At 49.2% G+C, this 18,088-nt stretch overlaps 1 protein-coding gene across 2 annotated transcripts in view; it reads right to left on the bottom strand.

Moving 5' to 3' along the window:
* Nucleotides 1–18,088, bottom strand: part of Trappc9 (trafficking protein particle complex 9) — a 425,933-nt gene that overhangs the window by 304,661 nt on the left and 103,184 nt on the right. For both annotated transcript variants that reach the window (XM_026782638.1, XM_026782639.1), the window contains one exon: nt 5,179–5,331. In XM_026782638.1, coding sequence (XP_026638439.1) covers nt 5,179–5,331 — 153 coding nt within the window. The remainder of the gene's footprint in view (nt 1–5,178; nt 5,332–18,088) is intronic.

Genomic DNA, 18,088 nt, shown 5'->3' with positions numbered 1-18,088 from the left:
TGTACAGCTATGTCCTCCTGCCCATGTACAGCTATGTCCTCCTGTCCCTTCACTATGTCATCCCCCACGGATTCCTGCAGCTTCTCCTCCAGGTCCTCATTCTTCTCCTAGAACTTTCCACGCATATGCTCCTGGAACATACGAGAGCCCTGTACATGTATGTTCCTGTTGCTCTTCTGGATCTGAGCAAGTGAGTGGCCTCAGGCTACTCAGGGGTTGCTGGTCTCTACCACCAGCTACCAACGTCCTGTTTCCTCTTGTGTGAGTGTCAGGCCTCTCAACTATCAGCGGTTTTGCTGAAGTTGCTCATATTTTGGGGTCTCCAGAGAACCCCGATGCTTGCTTTAGCTACATATTTTTCCTAAGGGTATTTGGCTCTTCTGTATTTGTTTGGTCTCCTTTATTAGGCAACCTAAAGACACACAACATCTAAGACAGTGGTATATCACCATCTTCCGAGGTTTCTCATCATAAACTTAACATTCCAAGAAATCAGAAATTTCTGGTTGTTGTAAAGCGCTTTCTGGTTGGAAGGCTGACTTCTCCAACCCTGGAGGGAGATAAGTGCTGCCCCACAATCCACAGACTCAAGAAGTCACTGGCTCTGAGAATTCACTTTCAAAATCAAAACACAATAGACCAAAGAGGTATTCTGTGGCAGCAACTTTTCTCCTCATTAGGACTTACCACAGGACAGGGAACCCTGACTGCCCATTGGACTAGAGAGGGAGGGGGAGAGGAGTGGGGGAGGGGGAGAAGGGTGGGAGGAGGGGGGGGAACGGTGGGAGGAGGGGGAGGGAAATGGGAGGCTGGGAGGAGGTGGAAACTTGTTTGTTTTTTTTTTTCTTTTCTCAATAAAAAAAAGGGAAAAAAAAGAAAAATATCAAACCTACAGAAAAGCTACAAGAACAGAAATGAAGACCTACAGACCATTCACCGGAAGCACTAGTTGTAAATAATTTGATGTGTTTACTTTCTATGTTTACATTGACACCATCTTTTCTGCCCTGAACCATATCAAAGAAAATGCGAGCATAATTCTCTCTGTCCCTTTGGTAGCTCTGAATGTCCTTCCTGGGAAGCAGGTCCTCCTGCTGTGGTTTCATTACCACTCCCAATGCACCTGTGATTGACACGCAGGGTTACCTTGTAAGTGTCTACATTCGCTCCCCCACCGTCTCGGAACCGGGATGTGATTAAAGACTACACAAAGCCTTGGACTGCGGTATTCCTCAACCTCCTCCAACGACAGAGTTTTCCCATTTTCTTTACAAAAATCAGGGATAGTAACAAAATATGCTTTTAGAATTGTCGGGAATTTTAAACAGGAACAGATATGGTGGCACAGGACTGTGACACCAATAACTTGGGTAGCTGAGACAGGAGAATCACAGATTCAAGGAGGCCTGCCTAGGCAATATAGGGAGACCTTGTCTCAAAATGTTTAAAGAAAAGTTATTTCAAACGCTCAGGATATACTGCGGTGAGGCAGCTCTTACCTAACACACACAAGGCCCCACACTCAATCCCCAGCAGCCTCCAGGTAAAAAGACAGACAATAACAAAACAGAAAGTCCAGCCTCTACACACAGATCTGATGGCACTCATAGCTATCAGCTTCTTCCATCTGTCTGCGGCCCACACTAAGGCCAGGCTCCCAACTGTGCAGCAGTCTCTATTTACTGCTGCAAGCTCAAAAAGCTGCATCTAATTTCAGTAGCCACAGCGAAGAAGAGCTCATGCCTGAAAAAGAAACTGAATCCACTTCCATGTTTCTGAGGACCACCTAGTTAAGAGCCACAAGGGTTCCTCTACAAGCTCCCAGGGACAACTGAACTTACAGCTGCCTCCAAGGAAAGACTGAACGATACCTGGGAAACCTCTCGGAACTGCCTTGTTCTGTGATTGCTGTACAAACAGCCTGAGCAGCCACTGACCACTATCATTAATAACCAGGTTGCTGCATCCAACTGACCAGGTAGTAAGTCAGCCTACATTTGCAAAACCCTTGGAAACCGTAATTCTCGTGCTGATTTAATTCTGTTTTACAAGATTGAAGCATTTTCCCAGATGATAAATCCCAAACTGCCTCACCCTGCTATAAACAAAGGCAAGAATGCAGCATTGTCAACAAATGGATCTGCAGAACACTAAACTCAGGCAACCCACCAAACACAAGGAGCCAGAGTTTCCACAGAGAGACCACTGTACCCCTCAGGGAAGACATGATGCCAGCAGTCAGCTGCAGAAGGCCAATCTAGTGCCTGACTTTTGAGTCTCACATACAAATCTCAGGTAGAAGATTTGCCTGGACACGTTTCTAGGGATCACCATCTGGGCAAGCACTGCAGCCCCGGGCATCTGAATGGAGACTCAGGACTGGGTAACATTCAGTCTGTCAAATTCCCTCCTTGTGGAAAAAAAACCCTCTATCTACGACTGAAAACTCAACAGGGTGAAGCAGGTTACAAACAGACAGAAAAGAAAGAAAATCTATCAGATTTGATTTAGGTCATGGTTCTAGGAGTCAGGTCCATGGCTCAGTGTACTCTGCACTGAGCTACACCCCCAGCCCAAAGCTGGTGTATCCCTTACTTCCCCACTGTGGTGGTTTGAATAGGAATGGCCCCATAGACTCACTGTATGTGCCCATAGGTGATGGCAATATTAGGTGTGGCCTTATTAGAGGGGGTGTGGCCTTGTTGGAGGAAGTGTGTCCCTGTCGGGGCAGGTTTATGAGTTACCACGGTCATGGTGTCTCTTCACAAAAACAGAAGCCCTAGGTATGACACCCACTCCCCCCACCTGCTATCTGATGTTTGCACGTCCTGATAAGTTAAATTCCTGAGGCGTTTCCCATTTCTTCATCCCACACTTGTTTTCCTGTCCTCACTAATAATATAAAGAAGAGCTTTCTTGCAGAACTTCAGAGATGGCATTTCAACACCATGGGGGAGGGGAGAGCAAACTTCGGGAAGGGAGTGATGGACTCAGAAACAGCCGAAGTCCTTAGTGTACACTGTGGGGGTTTGGGACACAGGGCCCCGATGGGAGCAGTGCCCTCGCCGCAAAGGCAGACAGCTTCCAGACTGTGAGGGATGTCTATTGCTCCCTCTCTGTCTGCGGTGTTTTTGTTAAGGTGGCCTGAGCTGAGAAAGAGTTACAAGGCCAATTTTTACATAGCAGCCATTACAATAAAACCACATGGTGGCTGGTTCCTGTGTCCTTTGCACAGAGACTTGGGATCGCCAACAATTCCTTAAAGATGTCTTTCGGCAGGCAATCTTCACAAGAGTAAATAAACAGCAGCCTAACCTGGAACCCCACAACAAGGGGAGGGGCAGGGGAAAGAGTCCTTCATCATGAGTCATCCACACATACACCCTTGGTCCCTTCACACCCTAGGCCTTGGGATGGGGGCGCTGAGGGAGTCAAGGCCTTTGTTTCTATTCCAAAGCAAAGAGACAGACAGAAGATGAGTGACAGGGTAAGGCAGAGGATGCCTTTGTGGATGGAATGGCCTTGCAGCAAGGAGATGCTTGGCCTGAGATCTGCACTATCCAATGCGGGTCAGGCAAAGCTGAGGAGCAAAGCCACACTGGGTAAGCGCTAGCAGCTGCAGAAGCCCTGCAGAGCACACTAAGTAGGTCATGGGCCAAGGGTAGGCAGCTGGAGAACACTCACAGGGGGCAAGGTGAGGAGGCAGTTTCTCATGACAGAAGAATAAAGCCCTTAACTTCCACTTGCTCTCGTTCAACACAGGAGCATAACTAACGCACAGTGGAGCTGAAAGAGGCTGCCTCACAAGGGAGTCCCAGGGCTGAAGAGCTGATCGAGTGGGGGAGATTCCTGCAGTGTCAGCATGAAGAACTGAGCTCCTCTCCCCAGCACCCACACTAAGGCTGTAATTCTAGCACCGGAGGGCAGACAGGTGGATCCCAGGGGCTCGCTGACTAGGTTCAAGTTCAGTGAAAGACCCTTCTCAGGAGAACAAGGCAGAGAGTGATAAAAAAAAAAAAAGGCCACCAGAAGTCCTGCTCTGGTCTCCATATGTGTGCACAGAACACACATGTGCACACACAAGCACATACACAACATACACGGAAGGATGAAAAGTTCATTTCCGGAGAGATCTGGGCTCTGGGCTCTGGGCTCTGGGCTTTAGGGCCCTCTCTTCTTTCTTCACCTACAGGGCTCTTCCAAATAAAGCAAGCTGTATCTAAGTTACACTCCATATCTACGGGGTTCCAACTACTCCTTCCTGTAACAGACGCTGGGAATCTTGCAGCTACTAATCCTCGCAGCCCTAGAAATGGGGTTGTCATCACTCATGAGTTAAGAAACAAAGGCAGAGAGTTCTGGCTGTCATCTAAGTTCTGGGACCGGAGCACACTGTCTCCAGTAATGTCATATGAGCTGAATATCGGCACCTCCTCCCAAAATTGCCACATTGAAGCCCTACTACCCAAACCAACTGTACTACAGACGCATTATGAGCAGGTGGAAGGGGTAAGCGATGTCGTGAGGTCAGAGCCCTGACCCAGGGAAGCAGCCTTTTCACAAAGAGGGAAGGAACATGAGAGAGATACTCTACTATGTGTGGTCACAGCCAGAAGACAACCATCTGTGGGCCAGGAAAAGGACCCAAAGCCCTGGCCTCAGGCCTCACAGCCATAAGGAGTCAGTGTCTGGTGTTGAACCCTGTCATCCAGGATCTTTGCAACAATAGCCTGAGCTGGCTCATATGCCCCACCAGGCCTCCAATAGCTGGATCCAGGCTTCATAACTTGGCGTCAGGAATCTGTGAGCCACCAGATTCGTCTCCATCCTGCTGTGCCGAATTCCCACTGCCCCAGCCGCCTACACAAACCGGAAGGCTCTGAGGGAACATTTTATCACAGCTGAAGAGACGGCTGCGGTCACACTGAAAACTGTGGCCATTCTTACGTTCACACATTAGGATGTCCTCCCCACAAACGACAACAAAACAGTCAAGAGGGGGGATTAAGAAATGGTTTGGCTGAAAAGCACTCTCACTACAGACATGCGCAGTAACTCACTGCTAATGAAGTGGCCAGAAGTCCAGGCAGCTGGACCTAATGTCTGGCAAGCAAGTGAAAAGGTGAGAAGGGACAGGACGGGAGAGCAGTATGAACACGGACATTGGGACAGGCTCACCATCGCTCAGGTCCTGGAGGAGATTCTCCTGGCAAGAGAAGTCCAGTTTTGCCTTGATGTTGATGGTGAAGGTGGCCACCTTCCCAGGCTGCAGAGGGAACTGGGACAATGTTTCTTCCAGCTTCCAGCTCAAGAAGTCACCGTACAACTTTTCTGCAAAGAGAACACAGGGGTGAGAAGGATGTTACTACTCCAGGCAGCATGATACTTACTTGTCCCCAAGGAGAAAGAATGGCAAAGGAAAAGCTGCTGCAGAGTGGTGGATGGAAGGGCCAATGCCTTCCAGAGTCGCGAGACCGTGAGGTGGTGCAAAGCAACCGTCCACTGAGAGACCAGGCAGAGGGCGGGGGAGCAGGTCGTCCTTGGAATCCCCAAGCTCCAGTCCCAGGCAGCCCTGACTCCTAGCGAGCAGCTCCACTCACTCAGTGAATTCTTCCTTTCCTCTACAGGCTGAGAGTTCAGGTAAATTCCTGCACAGTGAGTACCTTCTAGAGAGCAGAGGGCCTCGCTCTTGACAGAAACAGGCAAGGGTGTAATGGGGAAAGATGTTGCCTAGGAAGGCGCCTCTGCAGAGGGAGAGCAGAGAACTGGAGGGTGGGGGCGGGGAGTATGCATAGAGGGTGGGCTCTCCCTGCCTTAACCAGCAGTCCACCTGCCTAATGGTCTTGGGCTGTGGAGAGAAACAGCCTTGGGTTTGCACCTTTTTGACACTAGCTTGAGTGCCACAAAGACTGACGGTTTCTTCAAGCCAAGGTTCCTGTGCATAGAATGGAAGCTACCCATTGCACCAAGGGGCTGCAACTCCCCAGGAGACTGTGGATTAGGAACACTGAAGCGAAGGGGCCTGGGGGAGGGAGAGGCATGGAGGGCCGGGTTAGCCTCCTGTCTAGGCCACTCCTGCCAGGCAGACCCTCCTCCCTTCTTCACAGTTAGGCAGGGACAAAGACCAACAATCAGGGTTCATCATTATTATTGCTGCCTCATACCTACTGTCTAGAGCAGGCTGCACACAGCGTCACAGGGGTTCTCTGCTTCTGTTCCCCAGATGAAATCCTAGCCAAGCAGCCTACTATTCATGGGGTCACAAACAGTCTCTGCTTCACCCTGGGCAGTGGGCCACAGCTCCCCAGCCAGCCTCAGAAAACCCAAAAGGGGCCCACAGGAGCAGAGAATGTTGCTCCCACAAGCAGCAAAGCCTGCACAGCCCTGATGGCTATTCACTCCGATGGTGACTGCATGTCGAGTGTGTGACTGGCACACTGCCTCTTGCCTATCCACCATCAAATGTTGTGTCTACCCAATGCCATACCCAGGGGTGAGACTCCCTCCACCAACAGGGGGATGGGAAACCACTAAGATGGGCCCCTCCTGCCACCCAGGAGGCCCTGCGTGTTCTCATACCTGGTTTCCTGTCTTTGCTCACATCCTCCTCCCGAGATCCTTCAGTTACAGAGGTGGCAGGAACTAGCCGCTGTACCTGTGCTAACCTTTCTGGAAACCAATTCTCTATGATAAATTAACTCTGTCTGAAGAAGGAAACTGAGGCCTGTTGAGATAAGGGAGCTTATCCCATGGCCCCAAACAAGAGAAAGACCTAGAATTCTGTCAAGACAACTCCAAAGACACCACATGCATTCCCTTCCTGCATGGTGTTGGGTTCTCCTGGTGTTAGAGACCCATAAATCGACTTCCAGGAACTCAGTATTAGACGGACAGCTAGGCCAAGGTCCAGTGACGGAAAAATAACAGTGGATTTCACCAGCTGGACTGTGCTGTGAGATCAAAACATGTCAGTGTCTTCCTGGCCAGAAGCAGCTCAACCATGGCATCAAGAGAATTAGCCACACACCAAGAAGACCCATCTAAGCCAACATGGCTGTTCCTCCCTGTTCCCTTGAAGAGGGATGCTAACAGAGATAGAGCCAGAAGACAGCGTTCCTGAGGGGGAGAGTTAGGGACCACATCAGCTCCACTTCCTTGCCCGTTCTGATCGCCTCATACCTTCACACGTTCTCAAATTGATCTTCCCAAAGAGTTGTGAGATGCTTGCTGGCGTCTATTGGAAACTGAGGTGGACAATATTGGGGACGTCATGGGCTATGCGGGCTCTGAATGGGGACATGTGCTCAGCCAGTGTCTATTGGCCTTGAGTATCCCCACCTCTACCACTAGGAAGGGCTCCTGGTGTCCACATGGTGTCAGCACACTGGGAAAGAAAGACGGCTCGAGAAGAAATGACTGGATGGTTGAGAGGGAAAATATCTGGAAAGCCAGGTATGGACTGCAAAGACCTACATGGCCTCAGGAACCTGTGGCTATCAAAGAGATCCTCACAGGAATTTAGGGACAGAACTAAGAAGTCACAATTAGAGGGAAGTAGTAACCAAATCCCAATAAAGCAAAAGAAGGAACAGGTTGGCAAAACAAAGTGCATCCACTCAGGAGAGCCATAGAATCTCACAATGAAAACCAGAAAGGCTCAGCCACAGATCTGCAGGGAAACAGTAAGACCACAAAACCCTGGGCCTACTGAATTCTCAGCAAGGGACAGGACCAGAAACTTCCTTTGGCACCCAAGTCTAGCCCCTCAGCTACCAGGGTATGCAAGAGTACCCCTGGGCGTGCCCAGTCCTGTAGAGGGCGAGGCATACCATCAGAGTCCGTACAGGGACTTGGCTCCACACTGGGACAGATTTCAGAGCTATGGGCAAGGGAGGAACCAGAGAAAGGACAGAGACTGACCTGAGGCCAGGCAGCCAGCTCCACATATCCTCCTTCCCACTTGTCAAGGGTGCTGAGGACCCTGGGCTCAGGCAACCAGGGTTCATGACAGCCTTCCTTCTGCTCCCTGGTGATGTCTCTGCTCACTCTTAGGCAGCCCTCCTAGGTCCCCCTGTCCACTACACTGCATATAGTTGCCCTGTGCTTCCTCAGAACCTCTGGTCAGCTGAGGGTCCTAAGCACTGGAGCCTGCTCCCCAAAACTCAAGGCCCCTTTCACCCTACTGGGGGGGGGGCATTCCCCTGCCTAACTCACCAAATGTCACTTTCACTGGGTGTCAGCTTCCCTTTCTTATTCCGAATGCAGAAGGCTAGCACCTAGTAGGCAGTCTTTGGAAGGCCAGAGAGGAAGGTCAGTGGAATGTACAGCACTTGTAAGTCTTAGGAATACATTTGATTTTGGAGGGTGCCTGCTGTTCTAGACCCAATTCCAAAATAGAAGAAAGGTCTTTCCTCCCAAAGCAGGCACAGTGCCCTGATCCTCTCATCGACCCAGGAACTCCAGTCTACGGAGAGATGAGGAACTTCCACTCAGAATAGTATAGGACAAGAGATGCCTAGCTACAGAAAACCAAGCAGCCCTGCTCCATAGGGGCCAAGTCCTAAGTCTGAAAGCACAGGAAATAAGGGCATGGTAATTTCCTCAGCCAGTGCCTGCTACAGAAGCACCAGCCAGGGTCAGCTAAGACACAAAGGTCCTGCAAAAGCCTCCCATCCCAGAGACCTATCTCTGAAACCCAGGCACACAGTCAGCCCCTCGGCTGTCTCACCTCCTGAACATGGCACAATAGTCTCTGACCCCAGGAATCACTTGCTCCTCCTACCTCCACTGTGCCTGATGCCCCTCACACACCTTGCTCCATCTGGGAATTGCCGGGGCTCCTTTCCTGCACTCCCCCCATCATCCTCTGAACTCTTACACACGCTCCCGGAACATTGCCAGCTTCCAGTGACGGTCTATTCCACCAAGCAGTCGATGGGCAGACATTGTCTCTGAGTCAGAGGATGACGGATAATTTTTAGTTGCTTGGTAATTTTTTTAATTCACTCCAGTAAGCATACGTCACAGTTCCATATACAAGCAAGCATAAGCATAAACCCATGACCCCTCTCTTCCCAGCCGCTCCAGTGTACTGCAACAGCCCTGTGAAGCCAGCATGCAGATCCTCCTGCAAGGCTGTCCGCAGTGAAGACTACAGCATCCTGATGTGAGCTGAGGAACTACATGGTTGTGTCCCAGGCATGTGTGTCACCATCTGAGTCCCCACACCTCACTGTGCCAGCTGAAGAAGCGCACAGACGGTGGATTTACTCTGTGGAAGCCAAGCAAATGGAGGGTGAGCAGGTTCCTAACCAGAACTTTACCTGGCTAAGGAAAAGCTAGTCCAAGCTTCTTAGACAGGCTATGCCTCTCCTTCACACGACCCGTGCTGGCATGGTATGCCAGGGCCTGGGCTGACAAAGTAACGGTTGTCACATGAGAACTGCACTGTTCCCCATAAAGGAACAGAGAGGGCAAGAGGCACAGAGCTATCAAGAGGCACAGAGGCACAGGCTGGGATCAACTCGGACATAAAGCCCAAAGAGCTGAGCACATCAGTCAGTCGGTGGAGTGTCTGCCTGAGGTGATTAGGCCCCGGGTTCAATTTCTAATATTACACAAACCAGGTGTGGTGGAGAATCACCTGTAATCCTGGCACTTGCTCAAAAGACACAACCAGAGCTGAAGTTCAAGACCATCCTCAGCTACAAAGCAACTTCAAGGCCAGCATGGGCTACATGATACCCTGCCTAGGACAGACAAGAAGAAAAATCAAAACAACACTAGGCAAGGGCAGTGTCCTTTCCACTAGACTGCAGCCTCTCTCCTGTCTGAAACATGAACCTAGCCAGTATTAGAACAGAAGCTCGGAGAATTCCCAAGGAAAATCTCATGGGAGGTATACAATGCCTCGAAAAGAGAAAGTAAGAGCAAAATTCAATACTCAATCAAGCCTGTGAGTTCTAGGGTCATAGCCCTGAACTTGAACCCCCACACTGGCACTATCAGCTCTTGGATCAGCACGGTCGCATATTCTCTGTCACTCCCAAGAGGGCTTGTCAGTGGAGGGGGCCAGTGTTCAATCTGTGAGATAAAACGGGGCTATGTTACATCTCAGCACAGCAACTTAGCTCATGGGAATCACTTGGGTGTGGGACCCAGAAGCTGCTCCAGCCTCTACACCCATCCCACTCAGCCACCGAGAGCCTTGGTTCTGGGGACACAGCGATGGGGAAGATGTAGTCTCTGCTCTAGGAAGGATAAAGGTCTGGTGGGAGGGCAGGGTGGGCCAAGAGCAGAGGGGTTTCCAAAAATGAGCCACACAAGAAGCCAGGTTCCTCTCAGTACAAAGCTCTCTGAAGAAACTTTGCCACGGCTGCACACCACATAGGTTCAATAACTGCCTGCTGCATTAATCAGCCACCTAGAACTAAAATAAAAATAAAACTCACTGTCCTCTCAGAGGCCCAGGTCTGCATGGAAAAACCAGCTCTGCCACGGGGCAGAGGAACTACTCCAAAGATTACAAATACAGCACTCTTCTTGCATGTTAGGGAGGCTTTCGTTTCTTAAAAGAGTTTCCTCTGGAGCTGGAGAGATGGCTCAGAGGTTAAGAGCACTGATTGCTCTTCCAAAAAATCCCAAGTTCAATTCCCAGCACTCACAACCATCTATGGTGAGATCTGGTGCCCTCTTCTGACATGCAGGGGTACATGCAGGTAGATACTGCATACATAGTAAACAAACAAATAAATAAATCTTTTTTTAAAAAACGTTTCTTCTGAGACCACAATTGTGTTTAAACAACTCTGAAGGTCCCCCAGGCTTCCATACCCTGGCTGAGCACTGTCTGAGACCACAGCCTATGTAAGCAGAAGCAGAGAGGAGGGACAGACAGGGAAGGCCAGCTACCGCATATCAGTTGCTGCCACAGGCAGCTCAGCCAGGTGGGTGCATCCATGAACAGGAGGACCATAGACCATGTCACCAAATCCACACAGTCCCCGACTGAATAGTTCAGGCAACGGGAGTGGGGGAGAGCCTGACGCCACTCCTGCAAGCTGCTGTGCAGCCCACTCTTCCCCGTGTTCACCTGTTGAACCCTACACCAGACCTGTGACATCGTGCCTGCTTCAGTCTTACGCAGTGGGCTTGTTTTCTCACTTCAGTTTTCGGGAAGAGGCGCAACACACAAAGCACCCAACCAACCTGCCAACATAAAAATGGCCCTGACCCTAACTTCTGCCCCCCCCCATCTCACTTCCTTCCAGTCTGCACCCCCAGTGAGCCAAGCAAATCAATCCACACCGCGCTGTTGGTAAGGTGTGTCACCCTGTCCAGAGATCAGCTTCTATTGCGAACTCCTCCAGCTCGACCCCAGAATTTGCTATTAAAATGCCAAACTAGACAAAACAGACACCGCCATCCTACCCATGTGCAAGCGGGCACCGGGCCGAATGGCTTTTAGTCACTTGGGAGTTTTGACATCTTCCGAGCAAGCACAGCTGCCGGTCCATTCTCCGTGGTCAGTCACACGGAGCTAAGACAACAGAGGGTATACAGCCAGAGCGCAGTGTACACCCGCCTGACTCCCACGCTGAACCGTGAGCTCCCGAGGACAGGACCCATGCATTATTCATGTGCTGGCACAGCAGCTGCATACAAATGCAGTAAGTGTCTGACTGTTGAAGAAGACAAAGCCAAGCAAGGTGAGTGTTGTTGACTGGTGGAAGCGGCCATATGCGGTGGGAAAGGCATGCCAGTCTTTCCAAAGGAGGCTGGAAAGGCCACCAGCAAGTGGCAACAAACACTGTGTCCAGGGATGAAGGCCAGAGCTGGGGAAGATCATAGAAGGTTATCAGGGACCAGCAAGGTTCTAGGCACATAGATGTGTGTTCACAGATGGGATGCACAGAGAGCTGAAGGCCTGGACCAGACTCACAGGTGGCCCTGGTGTCTAGCTGGAGCCAAGATGGGGGATGTTGCTGAGCAACAAGATGGGGGATATTGTGGATAAGTGGGGTAAAAAGAGAAAGGGCTGATGATGAGAGAACAGACAGGAACCTAGCAGAGGAGACAAGAAAGCAAGAGTACAATCCCTCATTGGCCTGTGTCCTGGCCGCTGCTTTTGGAAACACGCTGCCCCTGCTCACAGTCCACTCTGCTGCCACACTCAGAGACCCTGGGGATCCTGACTTCTGCCATCCTGCTCCCTAAAGCACAATGTCTGGAATAGAGCTGGTACCAGAAAAAAGCTGTTTGTAAAAAAGAAAAAAAAAAAAAAAAAGACAGATCTGGCAAGCCACACAAGAATCCCATTGAACAAAATCTCCCTGCTTACAAAAAGTAAAAGATAAGCCAGGTACCATGGTTCGCACTATGACCGCAGCATTTGGAAATCTAAGAGCAGGAAGATTGCCAAAAGTTTGAAGATAGCCTGGGCTACACTGTGAATTACAGGCCCAGAATACAACTATCTCAAACAAAAAAAACAATAAATCCGTCAATCAATAAAAAACATTAAGCTAAAAAGAATGAGTAATAAAAGGAAGAAGGTGTTGAGTATAGCCTAAGGGGAGAGCACTTGCCTAGCATATAAAGGCCCTGTGTTCAATATCCAGCACCACAAGGGGAAAAAAAAGACAGTAAAGAATGAGAAAGAGAAATGAACCAAGATAGCTGTATCTCAGAGCTAGAACACAAGCTTAGCATGATCGAGGCCCTGAGTTTGACCCTTAGCACTATACAACAACACTTGCATGCTGTACTAAGAAACTGAGTCAAGGGCAAACAATCACAACGCTCAGGAAGTTGGCGAGCAAGACAATGGTGACAGAGGTAGCAATGGCAACAGCAGCCTGTGGGAAGCACTCCTGTTTCCTGAGCACTTGACAGTGCCAGGGCTGTGCAGGGCTAGGGCTGTGCCTAGTGCCTCCTGTACCTTATCACAAGCAGAAGAGTGGGACAGAGCCATCTCAAACATGAGCAAAGACTGTCGCCAAGGCAAGGAACTTGGTCCCAGTGAACCAGCCTCTAAATGGCAAGGCCACTTGTGGGGCAGGCTGTAATGCTGATCCTGGGGGCTTCTTGCTAGCTCACACTAAGCCACAGTAGCCTGCTGTTGGCAATGTGTCTACCTACAAGAAGCAAACACGCAGGCAAGGCCCCTCTTCTCACTTCCCATGGCACGCTGCTCTCTGACGACCCAAAGCAGAAACCAGTCTTCAGCAAATCTGGTTTTTAAAACCTCACCCTGCAAGGCCATAAAAATATAAACAATAATTATATAAAAATAGCATAACAACTCAGAAACAGGCTGGGCCCAAAAGACAGGAAATCAGCAGGTGATAATGTCTGTGTGGCGGTACAGCCAGCTCATTACTGGACCTTTGGGTCCATGAACTGCTCTGGCCCCAGGTTCCATGTGGACAGAACACAGGAGGGTGGGGGCTGCCCGCTCAACTCCCCGGCTGACACTGCTCTAGCTAATCCCCACTGCTACTGTTTCAAGGCTCTGTGTGGCTTTGTGCACCTACAAGTTGCTTTAAATTTCACTATTCTACAAACTTGATTTCTAAGGGCAAGGAAGAAAAGAGCTCAAGCCAGAAAACCTGTAGAGATACCTACCCATCCTTCGAGTGTGACACACACACGCCCTGGCTTATGTGAGGTCAGCTTCATAAGCCCCTTGCTAAGGGTGCAAGGTCTGGCAGACCAGGGATGTAGAACTATTACTGACTTCGCACTCTCTAAGCCAGCGAGGCAGTGGTCACTGCCTGAGAGGTGCTAGGCAAGGCTCCAACTACTCTTGAGATGCAGGCACCTGCTCTTGAAGGCGAGGAAGCCAGAAGAGAACACTAAGCTGCCTTGCCAAACACGGGTCAAGTCGACAGTGACTAGGAGCAACAACAGTGGGGAAAGTGCACAGGCAGACAGTCACCCACGACTGGACTGTCACCTGCAGGCTCTAACAGGATCACATGGGCACACTTGGAACATCACCAACCACCCATGCCCCACAGCTGGAGGCCAAAAACCAAGATACATGAAAAGCCCAGTGTGCATCCCTGCCCTTCCTCCCAAGCATGTGGCTTACTCCTAATGGTGTCTGAGTGCACTGGTGAAACTAAGTACAAGCACATTTAGCTCAAATATAAATGAACTGGTCAGGCGGTGGTGATGCACGCCTTTAATCCCAGCACTCGGGAGGCAGAGGCAGGTGGATCTCTGTGAATCCAAGGCCAGCCTGGTCTACAGAGCAAGTTCCAGGATTGGCTCCATAGCTATTGGGAAACCCTGTCTTTAAAAAAAAAAAAAGAAAAAGAAAAAGAAAGTCAACTGATCATATAAATAAATATTAACTTCTTTAACCATAAAAAAATATTACCTACAAGAAACTGGGTTACCTTCATAACTATGATTAAAAGCATCCGATGTAATACCAGAAGAGGTGTATGGGTAATAAGGGTGTCTCTGACAAGATATTTCTCAAAATTCATACACTAAATTTCCTTAATGTTAAAAAAAAGTGTTGGCAGATTCAGTCTGTTGGGTTTAAATTCCAACCAAATCAAGATTCTGGTTGGTTAACATGGACCATTCCTGAATTTAAACTAAATTCTGTCTTTTGTCTATCTTAATAACTATTTCCAAATTATAAAAATGTGCTGCTTGGCACAATGGCATCTGATACACTAACTGAACGTTTGATCGTGGCATCATAGAGTAAATATATTAAAATCAGCTGAGCCTTAACAGGTGTTTTCACGTATTCCACTTGTTTAGTGCGCTTACGCAACTACATGGGGACTAAAAACTGGCCTCTACTTTTAAATAATTTGTTATAAAACTTGGCAGTAAAAAGTAAATCGATGCTGTCTAAAAATAATTAAATTCAAAGAGTAAAGAAACTGTGCTAGGGAGGTTACTCTCTGTGAGTGAAACACTTGCCACAAAGCATGTGGACCTGAGTTGCCCTCTGACCTGCTCACCTGTGCCCATGTGAACACACACCCGTATACCCTTACACACATATACAATAAACACACACACACAAAAAAAAAAAAAAAACCTGAAAAGAAGAAGGATGGGAACCGTAGATAGGTTCAGTAGTTAAGAGAGCTTGCTGTTTTGCAGAGGACTGGAGTTTGATTCCCACATCAGCTTGCAGGGCATCCAGCTCCAGGGCATTCAATGTCCTCTTCTGACCTCCACAGGTACCAGCACAACACACATACCCATCCACATACTTGCAGGTTTACACACACACACACACACACACACACACACAAATAAATTTTCAAACAAATAAAAAGACAGTTAAGGTGTGTGTGCATGTATTTATGTGCTGTGTGTTCACACTTGCTTTCTTAGTTTTCTTCTGTGGTTTGTGGTACTCAGATCAAACCCATGAGCCACAAGCCTGTCTCCACCATACTTGTGCACATGCGTACTCTGAGCTTCCTCTCACACCTGTGGGAAATAAATGCTTTTCTTCCTGATTTCGCCTTTCACCGAGCTCTGTGGCACTTTAAGCCAAGGCGGCAGTTTACACCTTTCACAACACAGAAAGATTCTGGGACAAGTAATTCGGGACCATAAGGATACACCCTGGGGCGAGACAACCCTTGTCTTCAAACAGGGGGGATGTGCTACTACATCTGTAGGGGAGAAATCTGTGAACAATACCCTCAAACCCATCAAAGCCCAAAAGACAGCCTAGGCCCATGGAAGGTCCCTAGACCCTTACACCACTGATCCTCACTGCACACCTGAGAAGCAAAGGCCTTTTGCAAGGGACTTGTGATAGCTCACAGGTCAGGAGAGCCCAGCGTATGGAAACACAGTACACGAAGGCTAATGACTGAAGGCAATGGGTTCAGCTAGGAGAGAAGGGACACAGGCAAAGGTGGTGGGTGCAAAAGGACCTCCATTTCCTTCTGGGCCTTAGAACTTAAAACAGACAAAAGCAAAATAAGGGCCTGCAGGCCGGTTCCTGCAAGGACCAGGCTCCTGGTATGCAAGCGTGGTCTGCAAAGACCAGCGGTCCACAGACGGTGACTTAAAGCAAACAGGAGTGTGAGTGAAGTGAGCTCCTCGGGCCTGCCTCCTGGGGGCTTTCAGGGTCCTGCCAGCAGGCCTCACAGTGCACAGGACAGCCCACCCCACATGCTCACACTGTCACTGCAGCTCAGCTCTTGGTACTGAAGCCCAATCCACCACTCTTCCCTGGAGACCTCTGTGGTGGCCATGAACACGAAAAGTGCCCTCTCACCTGCTACTGAGAGATTGGGGACAGGAATGGCTATGGCTACTGTTGACGTAGAAAACAAAGCTGATTCAGGACAAAGAAAATAGTATGGGCACCCAGGGAAGGTAAAATGTCACAGTTGGACATTAAAGAAGCAGGGCGCACTGGACTTCCCCTAAAGACAGCACATTTGTAGAAAAAGAGGCTCCTTAGCAGGCATGGCTGAATCTCAGCCCCCAGCACGGAACCCGTGCTCCCAGCTGAGGCCAGTTCCTCATCTCCTCCTGTCACGCGAGTCTTCTGTGGATGCTAACAGCTTTTCTCCACTGCAGAATGCAAGCCGCAGGGATTGTTCCCTCTGTACATTCGGAAAGCAGATGGCCTGTTTTCGCTAATTTAATTCTACATGTAAATTTACCTCTGCTTGGGACAGTAATAACAAAATGAATGATGGCTTTAATCTTTCAGTTGTAACTGTGTTGCTTCGGAAACAGCTACACAATGCCTGGCAGTACACGTCCACATGTCTTCCTCCCTTGTGGTAAGGAACGAGGCCAGCAGAGCTGAGCATAGGGCCTTCAAAAGGATCCACATATATATATGGATTCCCAAAATGAAGCCTACTGTATTCTGGCTTTGAAATGAAAAGTCAGGAGCTGGAAAGGTGACACTGCAGTTAAGAGCACTAGCTGCTCTTACAGAGAGCCTGGGTTCAGTTTCCAGCACCCACACGTCGGCTCACGACTATCTGTGACTCCATTTCCAGGAGATGCCACATCCTCTTCTGGACTCCATGGATACAGGCGAACATGTGGCACACAGATATACATTCAAGGAAAAGACGCAAAATACACGTAAAATAAAAATTAAAAAGGATCTGGCTCTTACTCCTCATCTTCATTTCCCCTGAATCTATGTCCTCTGCTGCTTTCAGGACCCCTGCCTATAAAGCACAAGCAGCGAGGTTCCCTGCTTGGAAAACAGAAGAGAACAGATTAGGCATGTGCAAGGCATGATGGGTATGCAAATGTGAAAAGTACGGTCGCCTCTGAGAAAGGGTCACTGGGAAGGAACCTCTGAGCTTCCTCAGAGGATAGAAATGTCCTGCACTAGAGTACAGATGGAACTCTGGTACCCTTGATAAGGGTTTGAACATTGTTGAGTGTTCAGAAGGTAAAGACATCACATACACACAGCTAACAAAACTAGACTTGCATTGATGAGATCCGTGCCAAAGCACTGCCATCTACAATCTTAACCAGCGTTAAAGAGATGCGTGGACAGACAGGAGGCTTGAAGAGATGCGGAATGAAGCAACAGAGAAAAGTGTAGTACGGATGACTGGGATGCAGGTGCTGGCTATGAAATCCGTCATTCATTCCACACTTTGGAATAGTTTTATTAACAAGAGTGGAGAAGGGGGCGTAGCCGCTAGAGCACTCTGTTCAGAAGAATTCAAAGGCATAGGAGCCTGGAAGTCTAGCAGGGCCTAGCAACGTCAGAGAGAAGCCACACCTGCCTGACAAAGGCAGAGTGCTGAGAGGACTCAGAAGCCACCTAAGGCCTCCAGAAAGGGCCTGAGAGAGAGCACAGAGGGCACACAGCCCAAGGGACCACGTGAAGCAGAGAGTTCAAAGTGGCCCCCACATTTATTGCGTCCGCTCAACAGGCAGCAAGATAAATATTAAAATGAGTCAGGCAGTGGTGGTGCACACTTTAAAGCCCAGCACTCAGGAGACAGAGACAGGCAGATCTCTGTGAGTTCGAAGACAGCCTGGTCTAGAAGAGCTAGTTTCAGGACAGGATCCAAAGCTACAGAGAAACCCTGACTCCAAAAAA

This window comes from Microtus ochrogaster, chromosome 15, assembly GCF_000317375.1.
Source record: "Microtus ochrogaster isolate Prairie Vole_2 chromosome 15, MicOch1.0, whole genome shotgun sequence".
NCBI classification, from domain to species: domain Eukaryota; kingdom Metazoa; phylum Chordata; class Mammalia; order Rodentia; family Cricetidae; genus Microtus; species Microtus ochrogaster.
This window is presented reverse-complemented; position numbering and strand designations above follow the sequence as displayed.